This window comes from Nannobrachium achirus (assembly GCF_963921795.1).
Source record: "Nannobrachium achirus genome assembly, chromosome: 23".
NCBI classification, from domain to species: Eukaryota; Metazoa; Chordata; class Actinopteri; order Myctophiformes; family Myctophidae; genus Nannobrachium; species Nannobrachium achirus.
In genome coordinates, this window is record NC_137830.1 from 39,939,059 (window position 1) to 39,961,669 (window position 22,611).

At 41.6% G+C, this 22,611-nt stretch overlaps 1 protein-coding gene across 1 annotated transcript in view; it reads right to left on the minus strand.

Annotated features, from left to right (window-relative positions):
* The window catches only part of lin7a (lin-7 homolog A (C. elegans)), a gene marked incomplete at its 5' end in the record, with an annotated part of 51,624 nt that extends 31,330 nt beyond the window's left edge, over positions 1–20,294 (minus strand). Inside the window, one exon of the mRNA XM_080754747.1 lies at positions 20,255–20,294. Coding sequence (XP_080610873.1) covers positions 20,255–20,294 — 40 coding nt within the window. The remainder of the gene's footprint in view (positions 1–20,254) is intronic.
* Positions 20,295–22,611: the final 2,317 nt, after the last annotated feature.

Genomic DNA, 22,611 nt, shown 5'->3' on the forward strand with positions numbered 1-22,611 from the left:
GGCAAGGCACACTCACACTCACACACACGCATGCATGCACGCACGCACACACACACACACACACACACACACAGACTCCACCGCTCAGTTCACACGGGTTTGATTTTTTGTAAATGGTTGCTTCTTTACTGTCGCCATGAATACTGAATAAGGTTGAGGTCAAGGCTAATTAAATACAAGCTGGCAGAGAATTGGCTCTTTTTAAGTCCATTAGTTGAAGGCAATTGGTCTAATGAATAATACACTTACTAAACTCACCAGTGATACATCTATATTATAATGCGGGGAGCAGATAAAGCTGGGGTCAACCAGTGGTTGTAAATGGTAACTGTATAGCGCCTTTATCATTCCAAAGTGCTTTACAATGTGCATTACATTCACAAATTCATACACCGACGGCGGAGGCAACCACGCAAGGCACCAACCTGCTCATCAGGAGCAGTTAGAGGTTCAGTGTCTTGCTCAAGGACACTTCGACACTAAACCCATGGAGGGAGCGGCTGCTGTACCACCTGAGCCACCAGTTGTCCAAGAATATTTTATTAGGCTACATACCAAACCAAAATACTGAGACTCTCAGACCAATTCAATCTGGGCATGCAGGAATCCCAGCTCTCAATTACAAAAAGAGATAGAGGATATAGCAACAGAGGCTTATCAGGTGAGATAAATTGGAAATTCTACTCTCCTGCAGTACTACACACACTCCCCGCAATATATCAAAACAAGCATAGGACGATGAGTTCATGATCCATTTTCTACAAAAACGGGCCGCTCCTGCAAACTTTGGAAGCTAATCTTAGCCAATCAGGATGGAATATGGAAGATCCAACAGATCACATGACTGTAGAGATACTGTTTACCAATTTCCGTGATGGACAAAATATGTAGGAGTCATGTAAAAAAAAAAAAAGAATGTTTTGCAAAACGATAACAGACAGATTTGAGGAGCAGAGGTTTGTTACCCTGCCCTGACCTCCGTGCCTTCGGTCTTGCAGAGACAAAAATAGCCGGCTTATTGTTACCAATAACACGAATGCTCCCGCCCACCAGTGAAAGCTATATTATTGTAATTATAAACTAATAAAAGAACCATTGTAAAAAAAACGAAGTCCTTGTCCTTTAAATTCATGAGAACCCTGCAAATATTATAGTAACCTCATCCTTGTTCATTGAGTTTTGACATTGAACCCCTCTACATTAACATTCCCCAAAAGGAAGCCATTGAGTGTATTGCTGCTGAACTAATTATCTAATGGTTATAAACCTTGCATCTGTTGTCTTGTATAATCATTTCTTTCAGTCTGAAGATGACATCTATAAACAGATCAGATAAAAGGGGCGGCCATGGGAGCAGCTCAAGTTCTATCTACAGATTATTAAATAAGCTATGTGTGTAAACAATGTTGTACTGTATGTTGTTACATTTAAAAAAATAACGTCCTAAATGACATTCATCAAAACTTTTCTCTACATTACAGGGTGGTATTGTAATTTGTTACATTGGTGATGTCATGATGATGCTCTGGACAGGGTCAATAGATGAATTTGAAAAATTCCACTCAACTCATGGAACCCTATCCTCAAATGAACTCTCAACCATCTTCCAAAAGAAAACTGTCCAGAATATATTATATATATTCTAGACAATATATATATATATATATATATATTTTTTTTTATATACGGTAGATATATATATCTTCATACCAACCTAAAGTTCTGAAAGACAATTTGCCATTCAGTCAGTGCTTGCGCTTTCATCTCAGGTCAGATATGATGGTTTCAGGAAAGAGGGTTGAAATGAAAAACTGTCAAGGATGCCTATTGGCGGAACTTGTACAGTACACCGCTAGAGACTATCTATGTCAACCAAAAGAACACAACCTACCACCAGATGGTCTGTCTACACTACACTCACTTGTCACACTATATCAAAAAGATCATTTTGAAACATTGCATGTACTGTAATTGTAGAAACCTATTGTAGACCGATTCTCTGGTACATGTTTGACACATCCCTCCTACACTCATACAGACCACTCTGAGCAATGGTAACTGTAGTGTTAGAGTTCACTGAGTTCACTGATAAACGGATCGTCCGATTTTTCATATTCCATCCTGATTGGCTAAGATTGGGAACATTTTTAAGTTTGCAGGAGTGGCCTGTTTTGAACAAAATGCCTCGAATCGTGAAGGCAGCATTTCATTGCCAGTACAATAGATACTAGTGTTTTTTTTGTATGTTTTTGTATATATATATATATATATATCTTTTTTTTTTTTTTTTTCATATTCCAATCTGATTGGCAAATCCGAACATTACTGGCCCAAAATAACCTACCTGACCTGGTGGAGATCTGTGCTCTGAGGAGCATATCTCATTGCGACCGTCAGGTCGCATTTACTACCAAAACCTCCACCGGCTGTCTGTCAGTCAGTCAGTCTGTCTGTCCGTCATGTCACACTTTTCCCCAACTCATATCTCCGCCACCGTTGCCCCAAGACATGCCAAACTTTGCACACACACTCCTTGCCTGCCAATCCACAACCTCCACCTCTCACGTCATACGGGCAGCCATAGTTACACCTGGAATGTTGAATCTCCATATATGGAGATAACCTACGCATCACACAAGTCTGACCTCACCAGCCCATACTTGGGCATGGACGACTTATATCTCCATATACGGAGATGGCCATATATGGAGATACGATGACATCACAGAGTCCACAGCTGATGTGGCGTGATGTCATACAATACACAAACAGGCCCTATATAAAGGGGCAATTCTGCTTTTTCATCACTCAGCCACTGTGCTCCCCACAACATAATCTGTGCTTGTCATATTTCAACACAACACCTATGTTACACATTTGCACCACCTACATAATGACATATCTCTGCCGACAGAAACACAACCATGTCACTGCTAAACCACACATTCTCTGGCCCAAACAATGCAATACATTTGCCACACACATCCCCCTACACTCAGGAACCAACGCCACTTACAGCCCGGCCTCTTTTACATGTGACCTGACGGTCGCTTACCTCCCGATTAGGGAGTCTTACTGGTTAGTTTCTGTTTGTGTTCCAATTTCTAGGGTCTGCCCTTACTTTAATGTACCCGCAAAGATCACACTTTCAGATTTAAATTAATACTCTACATCTCCAACAATAGACTAGCCACAGGAGTAGTGAGTGTGCTGTGCACTTATAAGAGTGCAAATGGACAGAAGGAAAAATTACCTGTTCAATTACATTAACAGTGGAGCCCTGTGAAAGACGTTGGAACGAATCGATGGTCTGGATAATGTAAATAGAGTCAGTCAAGGCCAGTGAGGCGGAGAAAGATAGAAAAGCAATCCCACCCTGGCCTGGTTTGCATTGGGTCAGTGCAGTGCATGAAGAAAGAGGAGGGGCAGGAATAAGGCTGGGGCGGGAATCCTCGTATTCTGACGTAGCGATTCCTGCCAAGAACATACATTGTTGGGCATTTACATAAAATGTAAACTAAACTATTCGAGCACAGTCACATGTGATATACTGTACGTGTAGGAGAGGGAGTATAACAACGCATGTCGAGACATTACCCATGTTTTCATGCAGATTGTGGGCAGTGCCGGACTGGGTTTTCTGGTGTGTAGTTCATTTGACTTGGAGTGGATGGCTCACTGAAAGAAAACTATAAGCGAAGATGCCTGGCAAGAGAGATCAACGATGCCTATTGCCTATTGGTTGATGCCCAGTCAAAGTTCACCTGTGTTTTACTCCATGCTTCAGATACTTTGAATGTGACGCGCGTCAACACCATCAATGTGTTGCTTGCACCATCACCCGTTTGCTCCCAAAGAATGAAAGCGAACAGGAACATAGCGCTGCTGCTTCTGATGATGCGGATATGTGACCATGCCCCAAAGGCCCTAATGGTGGTGTCAGCTGCTGAGCTGCATGCTGAGAGCCAAGGGATGGCGGTGCTGTGGGCTTATGGGGAATGTGTGGAATGTGTATCAGCTTTCAGCTGTTTGTAATTGGCTTGATTGGCTGTGAGCCTTAAAAAGCCTCATTTGTTCTACAGTGTGAGGGTGCGTAGCATTACTCTGACGTTGCGTTCTTCCGACTCTCCCAGGGTTCCCACACATTTTTACCAATGGATTTCCCAAACTTTTCCAGAATATTTAACACAATTTACAGGACTATAACAATAATTCAGGACAATAACCAGTCGCTTACTCCTATGTGCAATGCCCAAAGACAGGCAGTGAAACAAAAATAAAGTGTGCACGCCGCAAACGGACCTTGGAGTGCATGCAGATTGTGCACGATGGACACGCACGTGCCCATGTCAAAAGGTAAGAAAATCATGGCAGGGAACCCTCAAAGTCTATTTATGGTGGCAGTAAATCAATAACCAAAAACAATGCATAGCTATTTTTTCCAGGACCTTCCAGGACCCTTGATCAATTCCAAATCTTTTCCAGAACTGGAAAAATATGTTTCTAATTTCAAAATATTTCCAGGAATTTCATGACCGTGGGAACCCTGCTCCCTGTTAAGCCTCGAACAGAGTCGGGTCCGCGGTTCCACCGCGGTGTAGTGCGGTGTAGTCTTTTTGAGCGTTAACGTTGTAGTTTTATGACTCAAAAAGACTACACCGCACTACCCGACTCTGTTCGAGGCTTTAGTAACCCTATCTCTAAGCCTAAATGCACGCGTAGTCGGAGTAATGAGACGTCATGTCGGACTAACGTATCCTCCCCCAATTTGAGCTGGTTATACAAAGATTTATGTTTACTTGTTGGTGGTTAATAAACCTAGGCTGGCTTTCACCAGGGAAGCGTGACTGGGATAACAGCCTAGATTGGGATAAACTAGTTTTACAGTTTTCTGATCCGGTCTAGAGCGGAAATAACCTTTTATCACCAGGCGGGCATAAACCTAGAGCATCTATGCTATTCCAAACAGATTCCCTTGGCCATCAAATACTTTGACTGCTCGATTCAGCATTCATGTGTGCGAACAAAAACAAAGCGCTGCCAACCAGATATATAACGGGATACCACTTTCTAGAATTACATAGGCGTGGCCACTATCGGATCACCCCAGTCAGTTTGGAATGAGAACCAGGCTTTCCGCCGCGTGGAATAGCCTGGTGATGCAAGGTTGCTTCCAGCTTTAGTCTAGCCCCCCTGTCACACACGCTTTCTGAATGAGCCAGGAAGCTCATTCATCTGTTGCCCTGCGAGACTTGCAGGCCAATTGATAATACGCATTGAAAACTGGTGCTCCGTCATGTACCCCGCTGTTTAAAAAGCAGTTAATGAATTATTTGTAATCATATTTCTTGGCAGCTCATGACTTTCATGTGAGGGGGACTATGGGACTCTCCGCAGACTAAAGAAAAGAAAAAATCAACTCCTCCAGGCAATTACTGCTTTGCTATTAAAACATTAATATACATACCAGACTGACTAATCAAGATTGATGTGAAATACTGGTCTTGAGCAATACAGAGTATGCCAAAGAGGCAGAGAGCAGTCCAACAATCAAATAATCGTACACAACTGGGGTCGGGGGGGAAAATTGCTCTTGTTGCCCTTTACATACATACATAGGCTACTTGTGTAAAAGTATATATAATATATATATATATATATATATATATATATATATATATATATATATATATATATACACCGTATATATACTGTATATTTCTTTTTTTACTTTAAGACTGGAGGCAATAAGCATGCAACTCAGCAAACCATTCTACTTCAAACTCAGAGCAATAAAGTACTGTGGATTAGGATACATTGATCCACTTGAAATTGCAGGCTCAATTCCTCTCTTGATTGGTTACTGCTTGTGAGAACCATCCAGTGAGAATTCTATTGGCATATTAGCCTTGGCAAGGGCAGTGGGATGTCAGGGTAATGTTAATCAGGGCATTAATCACTATAGAACTATCTAGAGATTCCTACAGAGATGTCCATTGGTTGCTTAGATAAAAACTGACATGATCTTCTCCAAACAAGTTTGGAATTGGGCTACGGGCTTAAACACGGGCAGACACCGACATACGTACAATACATACGCAGCCAGTGTTGGTGCCATGGCATTGGTCCGAAGGTTCATTAGTCCGAATTTGTTAAGAATACTATGCCTAACTAACCCTAACCCTAACCTCAGTAACCTTAACTAAATTCGGACTAATGAACCTTCGGACTAATGAACCTTCGGACTTATGGTCAGTCCCCCAGCCGAACACAGTACTTGCACGCTCTGCTGGCACAAGTAATGACTAGTTTCTATGACATTTAATACCATTGACGGCCTTCTCCCTGGTACCAGTTGAAGGGATATTTCACTTTCAACTTTTGGTAATTTTATCGTCTACTCAGGCTTTTGGGAATAGAGCATCGCAGCGGAAGTAGAGTCCTGGTGTCACTTAATATTCCCCATTCATTTTCGCCATAGACTTTTACAAAAATATTTATAACAATTATGTTAAGCCTCGAACCGAGCCATCCAGGATGGAGGTGAATCATGACCATACAACCTTTGATCCTATGTGAAAACATATTTTAATATTACATTATTTGATATACTACATTTAATAACTACCCTTTGTTTAGCGATGACCTTATCTACAGTACATTATGTTGTTCATCTTATGATATTCATTCATCTATGTGCCTTATGATACAATATGATACTTGATAGTAGCTATTAAGTGTCAGGCTCTATTTTGATTGTCTTAAGTACCAGCTCTTATGCCTTAACTTAAAGGCCTGTCCATACTGTCTCCAACCACAAACTTTTCGTCAGAGAGTTCAGACTTTCTGACGTGCAGCTTTCCGAACTCCAATTCGGGGTAATGCTTTTCAGAAGATGCGAGTGACGTGTTGTCTGACTTGTGCCTCTTTGCAGAACTACCGTACCACTGACATGAGTGTTATCGTACTTTTCCCCATGATATCAATGCACATAAAACATAACCTAACCATCACCACCTAGAATATTGTCTCCTAATTGCCTCATCGATTATTGATTGATCAGAATTCCACGACAACGATTATTGATTGATCAGAATTCCACGACAACCTCCACATCTTAGAGGTGTGGAGACGAGAGTGTATCCCCCAACAGTAGAAAGAACAAAACAGCCAGAAAACAGTTGAGTGCCAGCCTCCCGTGCACGTACAGCACCCAACAACCATCAATAGCTGTTCACTGTTCCTACCTTCCAATACCTGAGAAGTATACTGTAATATCTGACACCTGCACAATGGATGAGATTCAAAGACGCCTTAAACAAGCCTCAACATCATTCGGTTGTCTAAGGAGAATGGACAACCAGCAACAAGAGTGTGTGTGTGTGTGTGTGTGTGTGTGTGTGTGTGTGTGTGTGTGTGTGTGTGTGTGTGTGTGTGTGCGCACGCTTGCGTGTGTGCGTGCGTGCGTGCGTGCGTGTCCTCTAAGAACGTGTGGAAAGAGGTGAGACAGAAGTGACACATTTTGTGGGATGGAAAGACGGGGAACAACAGAAAAGGTAGCAAACTATCACCCTTTGGATTCTAAGGTGCATCATGTGGATAAGGGATTTGAATTAGATTAAATCAACTGCTTGATTTATTTAACCACTTTAGTCTGTTCAATGGTATGGGTGCTAAACTCCTAAAATATATAAAGAATTTGCAGAGAAATTACCCCTGGAGAACAAAGCTCTTGTGAGTGGCTGCTAATGTGTTGGTATTATTCCAAGAAGCCAGGGCATCTGTCTAAGAGTTTTTTATGAACATTTATACACTCATTAAATGAAGGTCAGGGGCCATCCAGCAGAGATCTAATTTGTTTTCCATGCTTATTAGCTCCATTTTCTTTATCCACATCAAGGACTTTGACAAGATGTTGGAACCCACTTCAAAGATTAATATGGGACATTCTTCCTTTGACTCCCCTTTGTGCATGCACTTGAACAGAAGCCACTTTCACACACGCACAGTAAAATCCTCTGTATTTATTTAACACAGAGTTACGCTCTCTCTCTTTTTTACTCTCACAGTAAATTAACCATGTGGATCTTACAGTAGGTTAATTTTTTTAATTTAAATGATGATACATTGATTTCATTTAAAAAGCCCATACAAGGAATTATTCTACAAGGCAGAAGGCAAACCGCACTGGCTAAACGATACATAGTTGAAGGCTGAATATCAATGACTCGTTACAGTCCCAGCACAGCAATGTGGTGTGCTCTGATAACCACTGGAACAGCTAAATTAACCACACGCTGCAAACGCTGCATGCATGGGCCACCGCTCATGTCATGCCCCACTTTCTGAATAGATGTATCCCTTCATTAGACACCAAAGCAGTGATTATAGGACAATGTAATCGCAGGTGTCTGCGCAGTAATGAGCAGTAATATGTGGTAATCACATAGCATTCCCACTCTCACTGAACAAGGCGGAGGTAATGAAATGCCTTCTCATATTCCATTTGCCCATCTCCTCTGCACGACTTGCAGTAACATCTAATCTCAAGCGGGACATGATCACGGAGGTATCCGGTTTCATTGTCGCACTGTTATTATTGCCGTCACCGGGGACAATGTTGCCCTCAAATGTGTAAATAAATCAATGTCAGTTCCTCGCTAGTTTATGTGAATCCCTAATAGAAGTGTCTGTTATACCACAGAGCTTTGTTTCATAATAAAGCAAGACATCTAATGAGCTCCACCGTTTATGATCAGTGAGGTATACTATAGTGTAGGACTGTAGAACTGAGGCAGGCAGTGGAGGGTGATATAGCGGGACAAAGCAGCTGGGATGACCACAGGGGCTCCTGCCTCACAGTTATGTCTCAACCGCCGAAAAAGGAACAGCCCAAATCAGAAGTGCAATGACATGACACCTTGTGAGAGGCATGCATGGGAGTAGGGATGTCACAAGGGGGGAGAAAGTGGGACTGAGTTACTAGGGCTCAAGGTGGGGGGGGGGCCTTAATTATTTTATACTTTAGCTATTGGAAAATAGCAGATATACAAGCTCACAACACGACACTGAGTGCCGCGCTGTGAGCATGTAGAAGTTGTGAAACAGCTTGTAGAAGTTGTGAAAATGTGTGCAAATCTTTGATATGCATTTTTTAAGCAAACGGGGGTCCCTGGAACTAAATATTTTGAGATGGAGGTCTGTGGCCAAATACATATCATTTTGGGGGTCCTTCACATGAAAGAAGTTTGAGCACCACTGACATAGAAACAGGTCAGCGTCTTCAAAGACTTGCACTAATTTTCATGATTAAAAAGAAATAGCAGATCTACAAACTCACAGCGCGGCTCCCGGTGCCGCGCTGTGAGCTTGTGCTATTTTTCAATAGTTAGAGCACGAAATAACGCAGTGAATCCTTGTACCCAGGGCCCAGAATTTGGTGCGACACCCCTGCATGGGAGAGTGGCTAAGGCCTTTGAGCATCCCTGCATATTCGGATAAAGCTGTTGTTGGCGGATGCGAAAAAGTAGCTTACTAAAAGCATGAAGGCTCAGTTCCATGGAGCTCTAACAATACACTCAAAAACCCACATGGTGTAGTTGATACAAGCACGTCTATGAATAACCTGGCTGGCTAGCAGGAAATGCAGGAAATGTGATCCCGCCCTGGACTGTCCAAACTCTCCGTCATGGGAGAAGAACATGCACGTAAGCATCCCTAATGTATTTCCTTACACTTACAGGATAGGTATGAGCAGAGGAAAGTTAAAGCCTGAGCTCAGTGAGAGGAAGCTGAGAACATACCGCTGCTCTGTGCTACGAATACACATAAATATGCCAACTACTCCCCACCTTTATTTAACCAGGATAGACACCAATCACCATTTGAAATGTTAAAAATCTCTTTTCCAGAGGGAGACATGGCCAAGACAGACAGCAGCATAATTAAAATCACAATTACAAACAGAGAACATAAATAATTCCCATTTCAAAAGACATTTCAAGTCTATTTCGTAACCAGATAAATGAAAAAAACAAACAAACATTGGCATAAAGAGGCATCTCCCTCGAATTCTTTCATTTTTAAAAGCATTTAGCAAAATTAATTAGTCCTCGCTTCGGTCAGCCTAGATTGACAGATATCCTACTACAAATAAGTGTCCAATCAGACGAGATAAGTTAAATCAATTTGGAACAAAGTAGGCTATTAAAACCCATTTAGACCTGATGCAACATGTGCGAGTTTAAGCGTCCTGTACAACCAGTATACTACAGTTACACATTGACTGCCATGACCCCGTTAAGACGCTCGCAGACGTCTTACGTGGTTACCATGGTTGCCAGGTAAACAGGTGCTGCTGCTGCCGCCGCCGGTGAGCGAAAAAACGACATATCCCATGATGCATAGCAGCCACGTGCTGCTATCGACTCCATTGCCTCATTCACATCCGTTTATCTGTCTCCGCTAAAATGACTGTTTCTCTGTTGTTTTTTCACTGTTGCTCGTTTGGTAAAAAAAACGCCATGTTCTGTGGACTATAGCTCTCTCATAGATACTCGTGGGTGGATTTTTGAGCGGTGGTCACAACGCTCCTATACGTGGCCGTGTGTGTGGGTCTGTCTGTCTGTTTGTCTGTCTGTCTGTCTCCGTAGCCTGGCCCTGCAGTAACCTTTTCTGACCACACATGTTAAGGGAGGGGCGCTGTTGCGCGCACACACACACACACACACACACACACACACACACACACACACACACACACACACACACACACACACACACACGAGTGTGATTTTTTCTTCTCCGCGTGAAAGAAGACATGTGCACCGGCCATGAATGGCAGCAGTCGCGTGCACAATGGACACGCGCAGCGCACACGGCGTGATTGAAAGGCAGGTAAATTAAATGGGGTTTATAGATGACATTCAAAGTGAATGTATTAAGCAACATGTTATATACAACCAGTATACTACAGTTTCCTCACTTCCCACCGACCTGGTTGTCACTGGAAGTGCTGCTAAGTAACCAAGTACATTTACTTACTGTACTTAATTACAATTTTTAGGTATTTGTACTTTACTTGAGTATTTCCAATATCCAATACTTTTACTTCTACTCTACTACATTTTTACTTTTGGTACTTTAAGTACATTTTGATGCCAATACTTTGCACTTTTACTCAAGTAAATTTTGAAAGAAACTTCTAGAGCTGACAAGGAAGGGCGAGTAGTGATGTTTCGATGTGCAGTTGTTTTGAGCGGCCAGTAGTCCGAATCGCCTGTGAACGCTAACCTGCCGTCGCGGGTGAACGCTAACCTACTGACGCTGGTGAACGCTAACCTGTCGACGCAGGTAAATGCTAACCTGGTGAATAAGTTAACCCTCGAAACAGCGGGACATCGAAATATTGAAATCTTCTTACTTTCCAGTGGATCATTACAGTCTGTTGTTCATCATTTCCCTGTCTTAGGGATGTCATCATGTAGGCGAACATTTTCAAAACATTTCAACCTTTTTCAAAAGATAGTGAAAATAGCAGATCCACTAGCTCACAAAGTGTCACGACGAGACACACTGTGAGCTTGTACATTGGATCGCCACGTATCTTTTGCACAACACGTTGTGTGAAGAAGTATAACATTAATAGGGCATTACATTTTGAAAAACATTAAAATATTGCATTTGGAGACAAGGTTTCTCCGTGATGCTGACAGTGACGATATGCACTATAATCTACAGTGAGACCTCAGAGCTTTGCCTCTGCAGGATTCAAGGGGTCCAGATGTGTGTAACATCTGCATGAGTGACCCATCCCCCAGTGGCAATAATAATTCCTATCTCTCTATACACTCAGCTTTCCACGTTGACAACAGCAGGCTGGGCTTGCCAAATTTAGCATATCTGTGAAGCAACCAGTCTATGTGCAATTAGGTCATTTTCACAATGTAGGTTGACAGACATATTTTTCAGAGAATGTGAGGGGGACTTGATTCTCATGTGTCTACTATAGGTATGTTCAGACTGTCAGCCCAAATCAGATTTTTGGCCTATCGAGATTGGAATAAATGTTTTGATCAAGTCGGAACAGCAAAACACCACGTGGAAACGGATTTTTGCAGTTCAGAATATTAACTAACCATTACTACAGTGGGTGGCTTGAAATACGAGTCTCAGTCTGGACACTGAAGCCAGAAATATATTTTGTCATACAATAGTTTTGTTTGCGGAAAATATCTTATCTGGAACCAATGCTGATATGGGGAAATCTCGCTTTTGCGAACGCCCATCATTTCGACCGGAGGATTAGCGACTCACTCCACGGAGGTTAAGGTTATGGTGAGGGCTAGAGTCGGTTGTGTAAAAGATGACATGTAGTATCAGCGACACGCTCCCTGCTGATATGTCGACTATGTCTGAATACACAAATCTGATCTGATCCAGCAAATAACAGTGTGGACAGATGAAGTCAGATAAAGTTCATTACCACTGTACACGCTTTCAATATGCAACAGCAACACCCAATTGTATACTACATGAATATGCAACATTTTAAATTGCTGAGTCGCCTATGTTCATATACAGTACATAGATGGGAGCAAGGGGAAGCCGTTCTCCGAGCAATGCATTCAAGATTAATGAACCACGACAACTCTCCCACTGGGAGATTAGCAGCCTTATTTTGTTATTTTCATTGAAACGGAATAGCACAAGTATAAGAAAGGGGTAGAAACAAAACTAAGATGCAACTACATACACTGTAGTGTTATATCTGTGCATATTGAAATCTGCCATGTTAATTTCACTGTAAAAATGTATCCAGATTGTTACACTCTGGATGTCACTGTACAGTTACCAAAGTAAGGTGCCAAATGCTCACCTGTCATGGCCATATTTGCCTCAGTATCTTCCCTTGTATTTCTCTCTCTTAGTCTCTTTCTATGGGGGCGAACCATGTGTAACCCTTTCTATGTCTGTCTGTCTGTCTGTCTGTCTGTCTGTCTGTCTGTCTGTCTGTCTGTCTGTCTGTGTGTGTGTGTGTGTGCGTGCATGTGCATGTTCCTGTCCTGCCGGGTTGCCACTCACTCGCCTGAATCCTCCTGCACACCTGCCTTCAATCATCTCCTCTCCTCTCCTGCTTACAAAGCCCAGCTCTTCACCCACTGTGTCTCATTGCGGTTTCAGCTCCAGGGCTAGAGATGCCCTTCAGACCTCCAGAGTTTAGTGCTTATAGCTCTTACTGTTTGATTCCAAGTTTGTACTGCCTTCCCTGTGCTCGTCTGCCTGCCTGTATCCTTGTTTGCCTCCTACTCCCTATGTGCCTGTGTTCCTGCTTGCATGCCAATCTGCCTGCCATTCCAGCCTGCCCACATCATTCACCATCGCTCCTCAACTACCAGCCATTCTCTACACACAAATAAACCTTCTGAAACTTCACCTTATCCCCCGTGTTTGGGTTCAACTCCAAAACAATCCTATGGTTTGACTCACCGATTAACTTCCTTAACTGTAAAGCTGCACCTTAGTCTGTATGCCCTGTGCCTGTCCGGACTGTCATTGGTCAAATTGGTGTCTGTTTGTACAGCCAGGGTCAAGCTTCGCGGGACGCTTAAAGGGTCTCCACCATGCTTTTAAAAATATATATTTCATATAAATATTGGTTCATAATATGGCTTTATACAGGTTTTAGCCTAAACAACCACTCAGATATTGAAATATCATGTACTGTCTGTCCCTAATTCCAAGCCATTTCAGATGCAATACCAAAATTTCCTTTGTTGGCAACGGGGCGCTGTCTTTGGGCTAAAATTGGAACGATACAGAGAATATTAGTGAACCACGGTGAGAACCATGTAGAGTCAATCGTAATCTTCTCTGTATTGTTCCAATTTTAGCACCACTTTACCTCATGGTTTCACTTCATATACTGTATATAGCCTCAATAGAATATAGCCTCCCAAAAAGTACCGCCCGCTTCTCGAGGGGGCCCAATAGGAAATGAGCCCCCTGTGACATAAGTTGCGTTTCCATAAACTTATTCGAAAATAGGAAGCGAATGATCAGAAATGTGCATTAAGACAAAGCGAATTTAGCCTGTTTCCATCTGCGGGTGTCATTCGAATTGGAGCTGGCACGTTGTGAAAACGGGAGGAATTTTTTACACACAGAGTTCAGACGGTTTGTTTTGTGGGCTAACGCTAATACAATGGACGTTAAGCGTCAGGGGGAAGTGTTGACTTGGAGGACGATGGACCAGAACATCATCATTTATTCGCATTTATTGGCTGACCCGTTTCCATTCACTAATGCACATTTAGGTTTTTCGATAAAGCCTCAAAATCCACCTCCTCCAAGCGCATAAATGTTTTTGCGAATAATGAAAGTTTATTCGAATTTTGAAGTGTTTCCATAAAAAGATTTATTCATATAAAGCCTTAATTGCGCATTAAAAGGCTTTATGAAAACACACCTATAGAATGGGGCCCGATTTCAAAAGAGTACCGTTCAGACATGCCCATTCAGAAAATCACTGAAATAAAAGGCAAGGCTTAGAGTTAATGAATTGGGTTTTTTGGGGCTGGAAGAGACACTGGGAAGACCAAAAAAAATTAAAATAAGACATTCATGGTGGGGCCCCTTTAAGGAAATTAATGCATAAATAGCACTGCTCATGTCGCACTGGGTGTGATTCTTCTTTGTATATAAAACTCTTTTGACTAATCATAATTTATGTTCATTCAATATAGCTAGTATAACTGCTCAACAATAGAAATGTTGGCAAACCTGGGTTTGAAACCTGGGTAGGACATAAAGGTTACTGACTTTAAACTAGTGTAAACAATATAATTTTATCAGAGAAAAAATCTCACAGACCAACGTGAAATACTCAGTTCTGACATGGACAGTCTATATGTACCGTCAGGTCGCATGTATGCACAAATTGGCCTTAGCAACTTCATGGTGGCGCTAGAAGAGGGGCATGTGAGAAATCAGGGGCAGAGGTTGTGGTTTGCCAGCCAAGGAGTATTGTCATGGTCTGATCATCAAAAAGGTGGTTGACTGAACTCTATGAACTCTAACTAACACTCCTACATTTCTTTATAATAGCAATGTATTGCTCAAATACATATTATTCCACTTGAGGGGCGAGTAGAATTACTACCCAATTCTATGAAGAGGGTTGTATTCTACAGGTAAATTGTAGACTATTATGGAAAAGTCTTCCTGGTGATATTTGTAACATGAAAGGAAAGGCGTGTTTTAAAAGGAAACAGACTTTATACTATAATACTGTTTGATGGTTGGTTGACTATCTTTGTCTATTTGATTTTAAGTGATAAATGACTTGTGAGATACTTTTTTGCTTTGTTTCTTTTTATTTTTATTTTTTATTTTTTATACATTATAGGTTTTATTATATTTTTGTGAATGTACAGTATATATTATTGGATCCCAGGAATACAAGCTGTCGTACACAATGTGCACATCCCTGCTGGGCGCACGTACATCCTTGTTAACCAAGCTTCAAGTGATAAATTATACCTTCTTCAAAATGCTGCACATTCAGCTTTAGCTTTCAAACTCCACATTATGATGAACAAGAAAGAATCATCCATTGCCCTGCTGTTTCTGCGTAGCGTTGACGGCAGGATTTAATAACACGGCCATCATACTGGAAATATCCTAAATGGAGAGAGGATGGAATAAAACATGCTGCTGAACCAATTCATAATACAGCGCTCTAGCCACTGTCTGCTTTAATACGATGCTGTGAATAACAAAGGTCATCCTCATCATCATTCACTGATTAAAGAATAGGCACAGAGCCGAACTGTCGCAGTGTCAACTACTGAGGGCTTCGAAGCTTGACGCATGCTAAAACATTGTTTCGGGCCGTGCTTTTGCTGGGCAACACTCCAATCTCTTGGTACGATTACTCCATTCACAACCGAGAGCAGACCTGAAATGTAGGCCTAATGCATTACCGATATTAGACAATGTGATTCATTTCATTTAGTCCAAATATGCACTTATAAGATCGTCTTGTTACAATTTAGTATTTTAGCAGACACTCCAGAGAGAATCACAATGTATGTAGTCAGGGTCAGAGTAAAGCATCATGAGCTCTAGTAGTCAGCCAAATTGTTATTATGAAAGCCTTGATTGAAAAAAACGTATTTTCTTTGATAGATCAGGCTGGATTACCAGCCTAGGTGCCCAGACAGCTACGCCTGCCATCCGGGCCAAGAACTTCACTTTTCTTAGGTGAATGGAAAAGCTAGTAACTATGATACAGCTACTGTATAATAATAATTATTCAATGGAAGCACTGCTGATTAAATATCTGCCTTCATAAGGCAGTATCTGGGCCCGGACCACTGGCATAGTGATGCAGGCATCTAGGCTTAATGTAGCCTGACAGTACGCCACGGTTCGAGTCCCGTTCTCGATTGCTTTTGATGCGTGTCAATCGCCATCTCTGTCTGCCCATTTCCTGTCAACCTACTAACTATACTATCAATAAAGGCATAACAAACAAAAAAAACATTATAGGCAGTATTCTGAGTTCAAGTTGTAACTTAGTATCTTGATATCAGACACAGTAGAATAAATTGTCTAGCACTTCCCTGCCATCTGCCACTGCCAATTTGACCTGGGTATCCTTGGAGCCTTTGGCAGTAGTGCTGTAACTTTGCTTCCCAAACACAATAGCCTCCAATTAACCACTCTGAGTGGTTACTAGAATAGTAACAAGTGGTAGTAAATAGAACAGTATGGCTTTGCCAGTGAGACAGTTCATTCCACCAGAACATTTTAAGTAGCTGTACTTTATCAAGTCCTCTCCTTTATGCCAATCTAATTAGTACTAATTTGACCTACTGTGACATTCCCCTCAATGGAAGGCAAATAAATCACTCATCACTGGGCTGGCTAATGGCTTCTGGATGAGACTGTAGTTAAGGCAGACACCTGCAAGTCACCTTCACAAATGACCTTGTGCACCTTTGCTTTCTGTGTAACCAAATGCTGGAGGAGAGAATATCTTATTCCATACAGCTCTCTACTACATGTCCCTGGTGTCACAGGAAGCAAGTGAAAAAGAATAAGGTTTGTCTTCAAAACAGCGAACTAGCCTTGGAGAAGAAAAATGGAATTAGGCCGCAGTCTCATGGGGACAATATGAGTCTAGAGGGCCAATAAAAACAGAACCTGTAATCAGGGCTGTCACGATTATGACATTTTACATGACGATTATTTGTCGCTCAAATCATTGCGATTAACGTTTTAATTGTGTTTCTGTCATTGACAATTACATTTCTGTTTGGCTTGTAGGCTTTGAAGTTGCACATGGCAGATATGACACATAACCTAAATACACAAAGAAATTACTTAAATATTTGACAACTTAACAGTTGAAAAATAACATTGATAGTGGAAATAGCAGATCTTCAAGCTCACAGCGCGTTGCGATGTGATGCGTTGTGAGCTGGTAGATCGGCTATTTCCACTATTTTTTTAAATGTTTGAAAATATGAAAATGTTTCAACATGTAAACACTAGTGTTGAAGACTATTATGACAAAATAATTGCGATTATGTCAAATAATTGCGATTAGACGATTATGTAATAATTGTGACAGCCCTACCTATAATTTGTACTGTATATACAGCATGTAGAGACTAGAACCTTAACATTTCCAGACCTACCTTCATAAGGGAAAGAAGACTACTGGTCTAATTGACCATGAAGAATTCTGGGTACTGGGTGTTAAAATAAAAAAAAAGTATATTACTATACTGTATTGCTCATTTCCAACTACAGTTATGCCTATAACTTTACACTGTTATTCCAAAATTATGACACATAGCATAAGTGTTCTATTTTACGAAGAAGTGGTATAATTAAATTCTTGTCAGCTTTTTCACATTTTCCAGATTTGTTTTTATAGATTCTTGGCACGGCAGTTTGAGACTGACCTTTTCTCACAGAGTTTTACCACTTGAAGTACTTAAAGCTTTCACATTCTCTGCATTCTGAAGGAAGCATCTATCAAGGACTGCTGTTAGGTGGAGTTAAAACAATAACTATGCAGTTATTCATGTCATGTACGGCGCTGTCACAATATGTTGTCTATAGTATGTATACTATAATGCATCTTTATTTGTTTTACCTGTTTCTATCCCTTTCCCTTCAGCTCTCACCTCTATCCAAAGTGCTGTAAAAGCTGTGCTCTTCGTGGTGTGTGTGTGTGTGTGTGTGTGTGTGTGTGTGTGTGTGTGTGTGTGTGTGTGTGTGTGTGTGTGTGTGTGTGTGTGTGTGTGTGTGTGTGTGTGTGTGTGTGTGTGTGTGTGTGTGTGTGGGCGTGCGCGTGTGTTTCACAATTTCAGCAACTTGGCTGTCTCTTAACAGACTGCACTACCATTTCATTACCAACCAGCCTTTCCCTGAAAGTGACAAGAGCCGAGAAAAGACTACAGCCTGTTATCTCTTGTTGACAATGAAGGCTCCAGTGTAAAACTGTCATTAGTGCGTATGTCATTAGAGCTGCGTGCACTGACTGCTCGAATTCGCGTCCAAATATGTCAACACAGTAAACTCAATATGGCTTTTGTCGAGTCAGGCTTGTCGCCTCTGCAACAGGCTATAAGGTTGACTGAATGCTGGCATTTAACTAAGAGTCTGGCTTTATTTCCATGGTGATGTAATGGCCTCGTTATCAAGGAAATCTCTATGCCATGCTATAATTATGTAATCCATCAAGATGCTTGCTTGATGGGAGAGGAGTAGGATTTAATCTGTTAAGCAAATGCCACCTAGAAGGCTGAATGAATACCGTAGCTGATAGATTCTTACAGCTAAAGATGGTGATTTTTGGCTATTATTTTGGGGGATTCCATATAGGTGCCATGATAATTTCTGCATAATGATTCATTCACCCACCAGGTCATTATTTACATTCACCTCTTTCTATTGGCTGATAAGGAACCTGGTATATGCCAGCTTTACTTGGCACAGAGAGGAAATTGTTCTTAGATTTCCCTTTCTCTATTTTTAGGAGCATCCATTTCCTATGTAATAGTAATACTACTGCAATATTGCATTTCACCACCAGATTTGTCTTGAGGGCAAATATAATCCTGTGTTTTTCCACTTACAAATCCAAGAGTAAAAACTGGAATTAGAAGCAATGTAGAATGTAAGAAGAAACTAAATATGTGGATTGTGGAAATATCAGTCTCCAGAGGATGCACTGATTTAAATCAGATGACCTTGCCTAAGTAAATAAATTGGGCTAAAAGCCTATATCTTGTCTAACATAGTTTATAGGCTACAGCAGTGGTTCTCAAACTTTTTCATGTCAAGGACCCCCAAACTGACACTTATTAGCCTGCGGACCCCCATTTGAAAAGATATGCCAGGGATCCCCATAAGAGAAGATTTTTAGGGGCATAGCAGTGATTCTCAAATATTTAAACTTCAAGGACCCCCCCTCCCCCCCTCATTTAATGGCATTTCTATCTCTGAGACCCCAATTTATATTGTAAAATCAATGTTAATTTACAGACTCATAAGGGTCCATTTGGTCCCTAACTATCATTTAGCTGGGAACCCCCTGGACCTCCTTCAAGGACCCCTGGGAGTCCCTGGACCCCACTTTGAGAACCAATGTTATACAGAAAACATGACAGAATTGATGTAGGCTAGAAATTACAATTGTAGGCCCTATTTCGTTTTCCCTGCATTCTATTGCCAACAGGTAGGAGCTTCAAAAAGAACCTGTTTCAGCAATGATGGCATGCACTGAGCGCCGGGCGTCACACACCTGTCCACTTTAAATCCAAAAGTTGCCCTCTATAGCATTGTTGTGAAGAGTTCCCCTAACGTGCTTATTATAGTCGACTTTCTCAGTTAGAGAGGGGGAAAACGTAACCCAATAACTGTCCAAAAGGTTACATAATATAGATATAAATGAGAAAAGTGCCATACAGGGAATTAAATGCGGCAAATAGGCTAGGTCACCGTTCCGTTAATTCAATGTGCGCTTCATTCTGTGAAAGACGCGCACCAAACGTCTATCATTTCAGTAGCCCATAAGCCATTTTATATACACCTCATACTGCCTGGAAATACGGACTCGTACGCGAATCTAATAAAAGCACAGACTGTAGCTGTAGGCTACGTTGAACTAGCATGTTAGTTTCCAAAACATAGATCATGATCCAAACGGGGGAAAACGACCGCTTGCGCGCCTTACCTCGATCCAGAGTAAGCGGTTGGACCACTACTGTCGCCATGACTGCAGTTTACTGGAGACCCGACGACTACAGTGGCTGCAGCATCACGCACAACGCTCAGGCTGAGAGAGGGAGGGAGAGGGGGGGTAGAAAGAGAAAGATGGGGAGGGAAGAGACTCAGAGAGATAGATAGGAGAAGAGAGAGAGAGAGAGAGAGAGAGAGAGAGAGAGAGAGAGAGAGAGAGAGAGAGAGAGAGAGAGAGAGAGAGAGAGTCAGTGGGAGGGGCTGCAAGGGAAGGAGGATTTAGCTGGCTTGCCCAGCCAGCCCACCATCTATACAGCATAACCTGGCATAGCATCCAGAGTCCAGACCAGTGGCAATGTTTTACAATAGGTAAAAGTATAAATACTGCAATGTTGAACTACTCTGTTACAAGTAAAAGTCTGGAGTTCAAAATGTACTTAAAGTACCAAAAATGTACTCATTATGCAGAATGTCCCATTTCAAGTTTTCAAATGTATACAAATCTTTTGAAAGTAGCAGATCTACAAGTTCATAACCTGGCATAGCATCCTGACCAGTGCGGGTATAGAGGTACATGATCCATTCAAGAGATCATCCCATGACAACCCCGGTTTCCATTGAGTTTTCCACTGAACCATTGAGTCATGCTGCATTTTATTCCTCTCCCCAGGGCTGGAGCCGTGTGCACTGTATACTTATGCAGTGCAGGGGGGGGTTGAATGATTGCAGTGAACCAAAGCTGAAGGGTTTATGGATTAATCCCCCAGAACGAGTTGGACATGCCTCGACTGGGGTACAAGCGTTTTAGTAGATGATAAGTGTGCGTTGTAAACACGCTGTAATGTGCTGTAGACCATCACTTATCAGTATGCTTTGAATGAACAGAGAGCAACCAATGCCTAAAGTTAAGGAAATTATCTAGACGCAGCCATGCTGAAATTCATTGTTTTTTATGGGGAATGAATAGTTTTAATCTAATTTGCAATATCCTTGCATGAAGAAGTTGAAATCATTCTAGCCCGCAGGCTATACTCTTTTGGGAACCAATTACCTCACTTTTAGACAATTTGCCATGATATAGCATCATAGAATCATTTATGAGACAAGAATGGCAAGAAAGGGAGACATAATTAGTGTTCACCCCAGTTAAATTGATCTCATTTGAATTCAAAGCAACATTTCAGTGAGAACTCTCACTCTGCCATTGTTGTATAGCGGATTGGCTGTGTTTTCTGTCTGTACAGTATACAGTGTATACTGTCCAGAAAACATAGGCTATTTCAAATGATCTGAAACTCTCTCCATATGGCTGCTGAATTCTAACTGCACACGGTCCCAGCCAGCTGCATGCAGATGTAAACTGGTGGTAAGTGGTGGGATGGAGGGATGGATGGAGCGAGGGCTTAGGGAGAGAGGAGAGAAAGAGGACACAAGGAGATTATGGGCTCAAAATCGTAGAGCCAGCCTCTCTCTCTGTGTGTGTGTGTGTGTGTGTGTGTGTGTGTGTGTGTGTGTGTGTGTGTGTGTGTGTGTGTGTGTGTGTGTGTGTGTGTGCACGCGCGTGTTTTAAAGAGAAGGGATTAGGTTTAGGCACTCTCAAAGTCTTCTACAATAAGTTAATTGATTTGTGAAAGGCCTTTGCTCCCATGGAAGGAGATGCAGGAGATGGCAGACACAGTGCAAACAGTTTGAACATGCTTCTCCAACTCATTCAATTTAAACCTGAGAATGCATTCAAAAATAGTATTTCCCTTTTAAATTTGCATCGAGATGAATTCAACAGGTAGAGTCTTTAATGTTCAATGTAGGGGATCCAACTGGTTGACATTGTGGCAGGCTGTCATCTCTTTATTGAATTACTGTCATGAAAGACAGCATGCTGTATTCATCCACTAAGTGGATGCAATGTATTTCCTGTCCAGAGCAATAATTGCTCATCTTGTTGTTGCAGTTATTTATTAAACAGGAACACACAAGCTGGTAAATTTGATATGTGATATGTGATTTGATATATTGTGCCTTATGTATGTCACCTCTCTCTCGCTGAAGTTTCTGCATGAAAGTAAGGAAACAAAACTGAAAAGAAAAGTGATTTGTCCATACAAATAGTGGGGTTTCTTTTGTTTGTTTGTGATTGTGCTTATAGTATATGGTACATAAATATAGGGACTCCACAAGAGAGCTGGCGAAATATTTCTGGAGACTCAGATTAGGGCTCCACTGACAGTTTTTTATTTTTGAAGCGGTGGAAACCGCTTCCAATGAATGGCTTTGTGTGTATCACGCCCATATATGGTCATTTCAGTCCAGAATGAACAGGCTTTTTCAAAAACAGAATGTCCGTTTAATTAC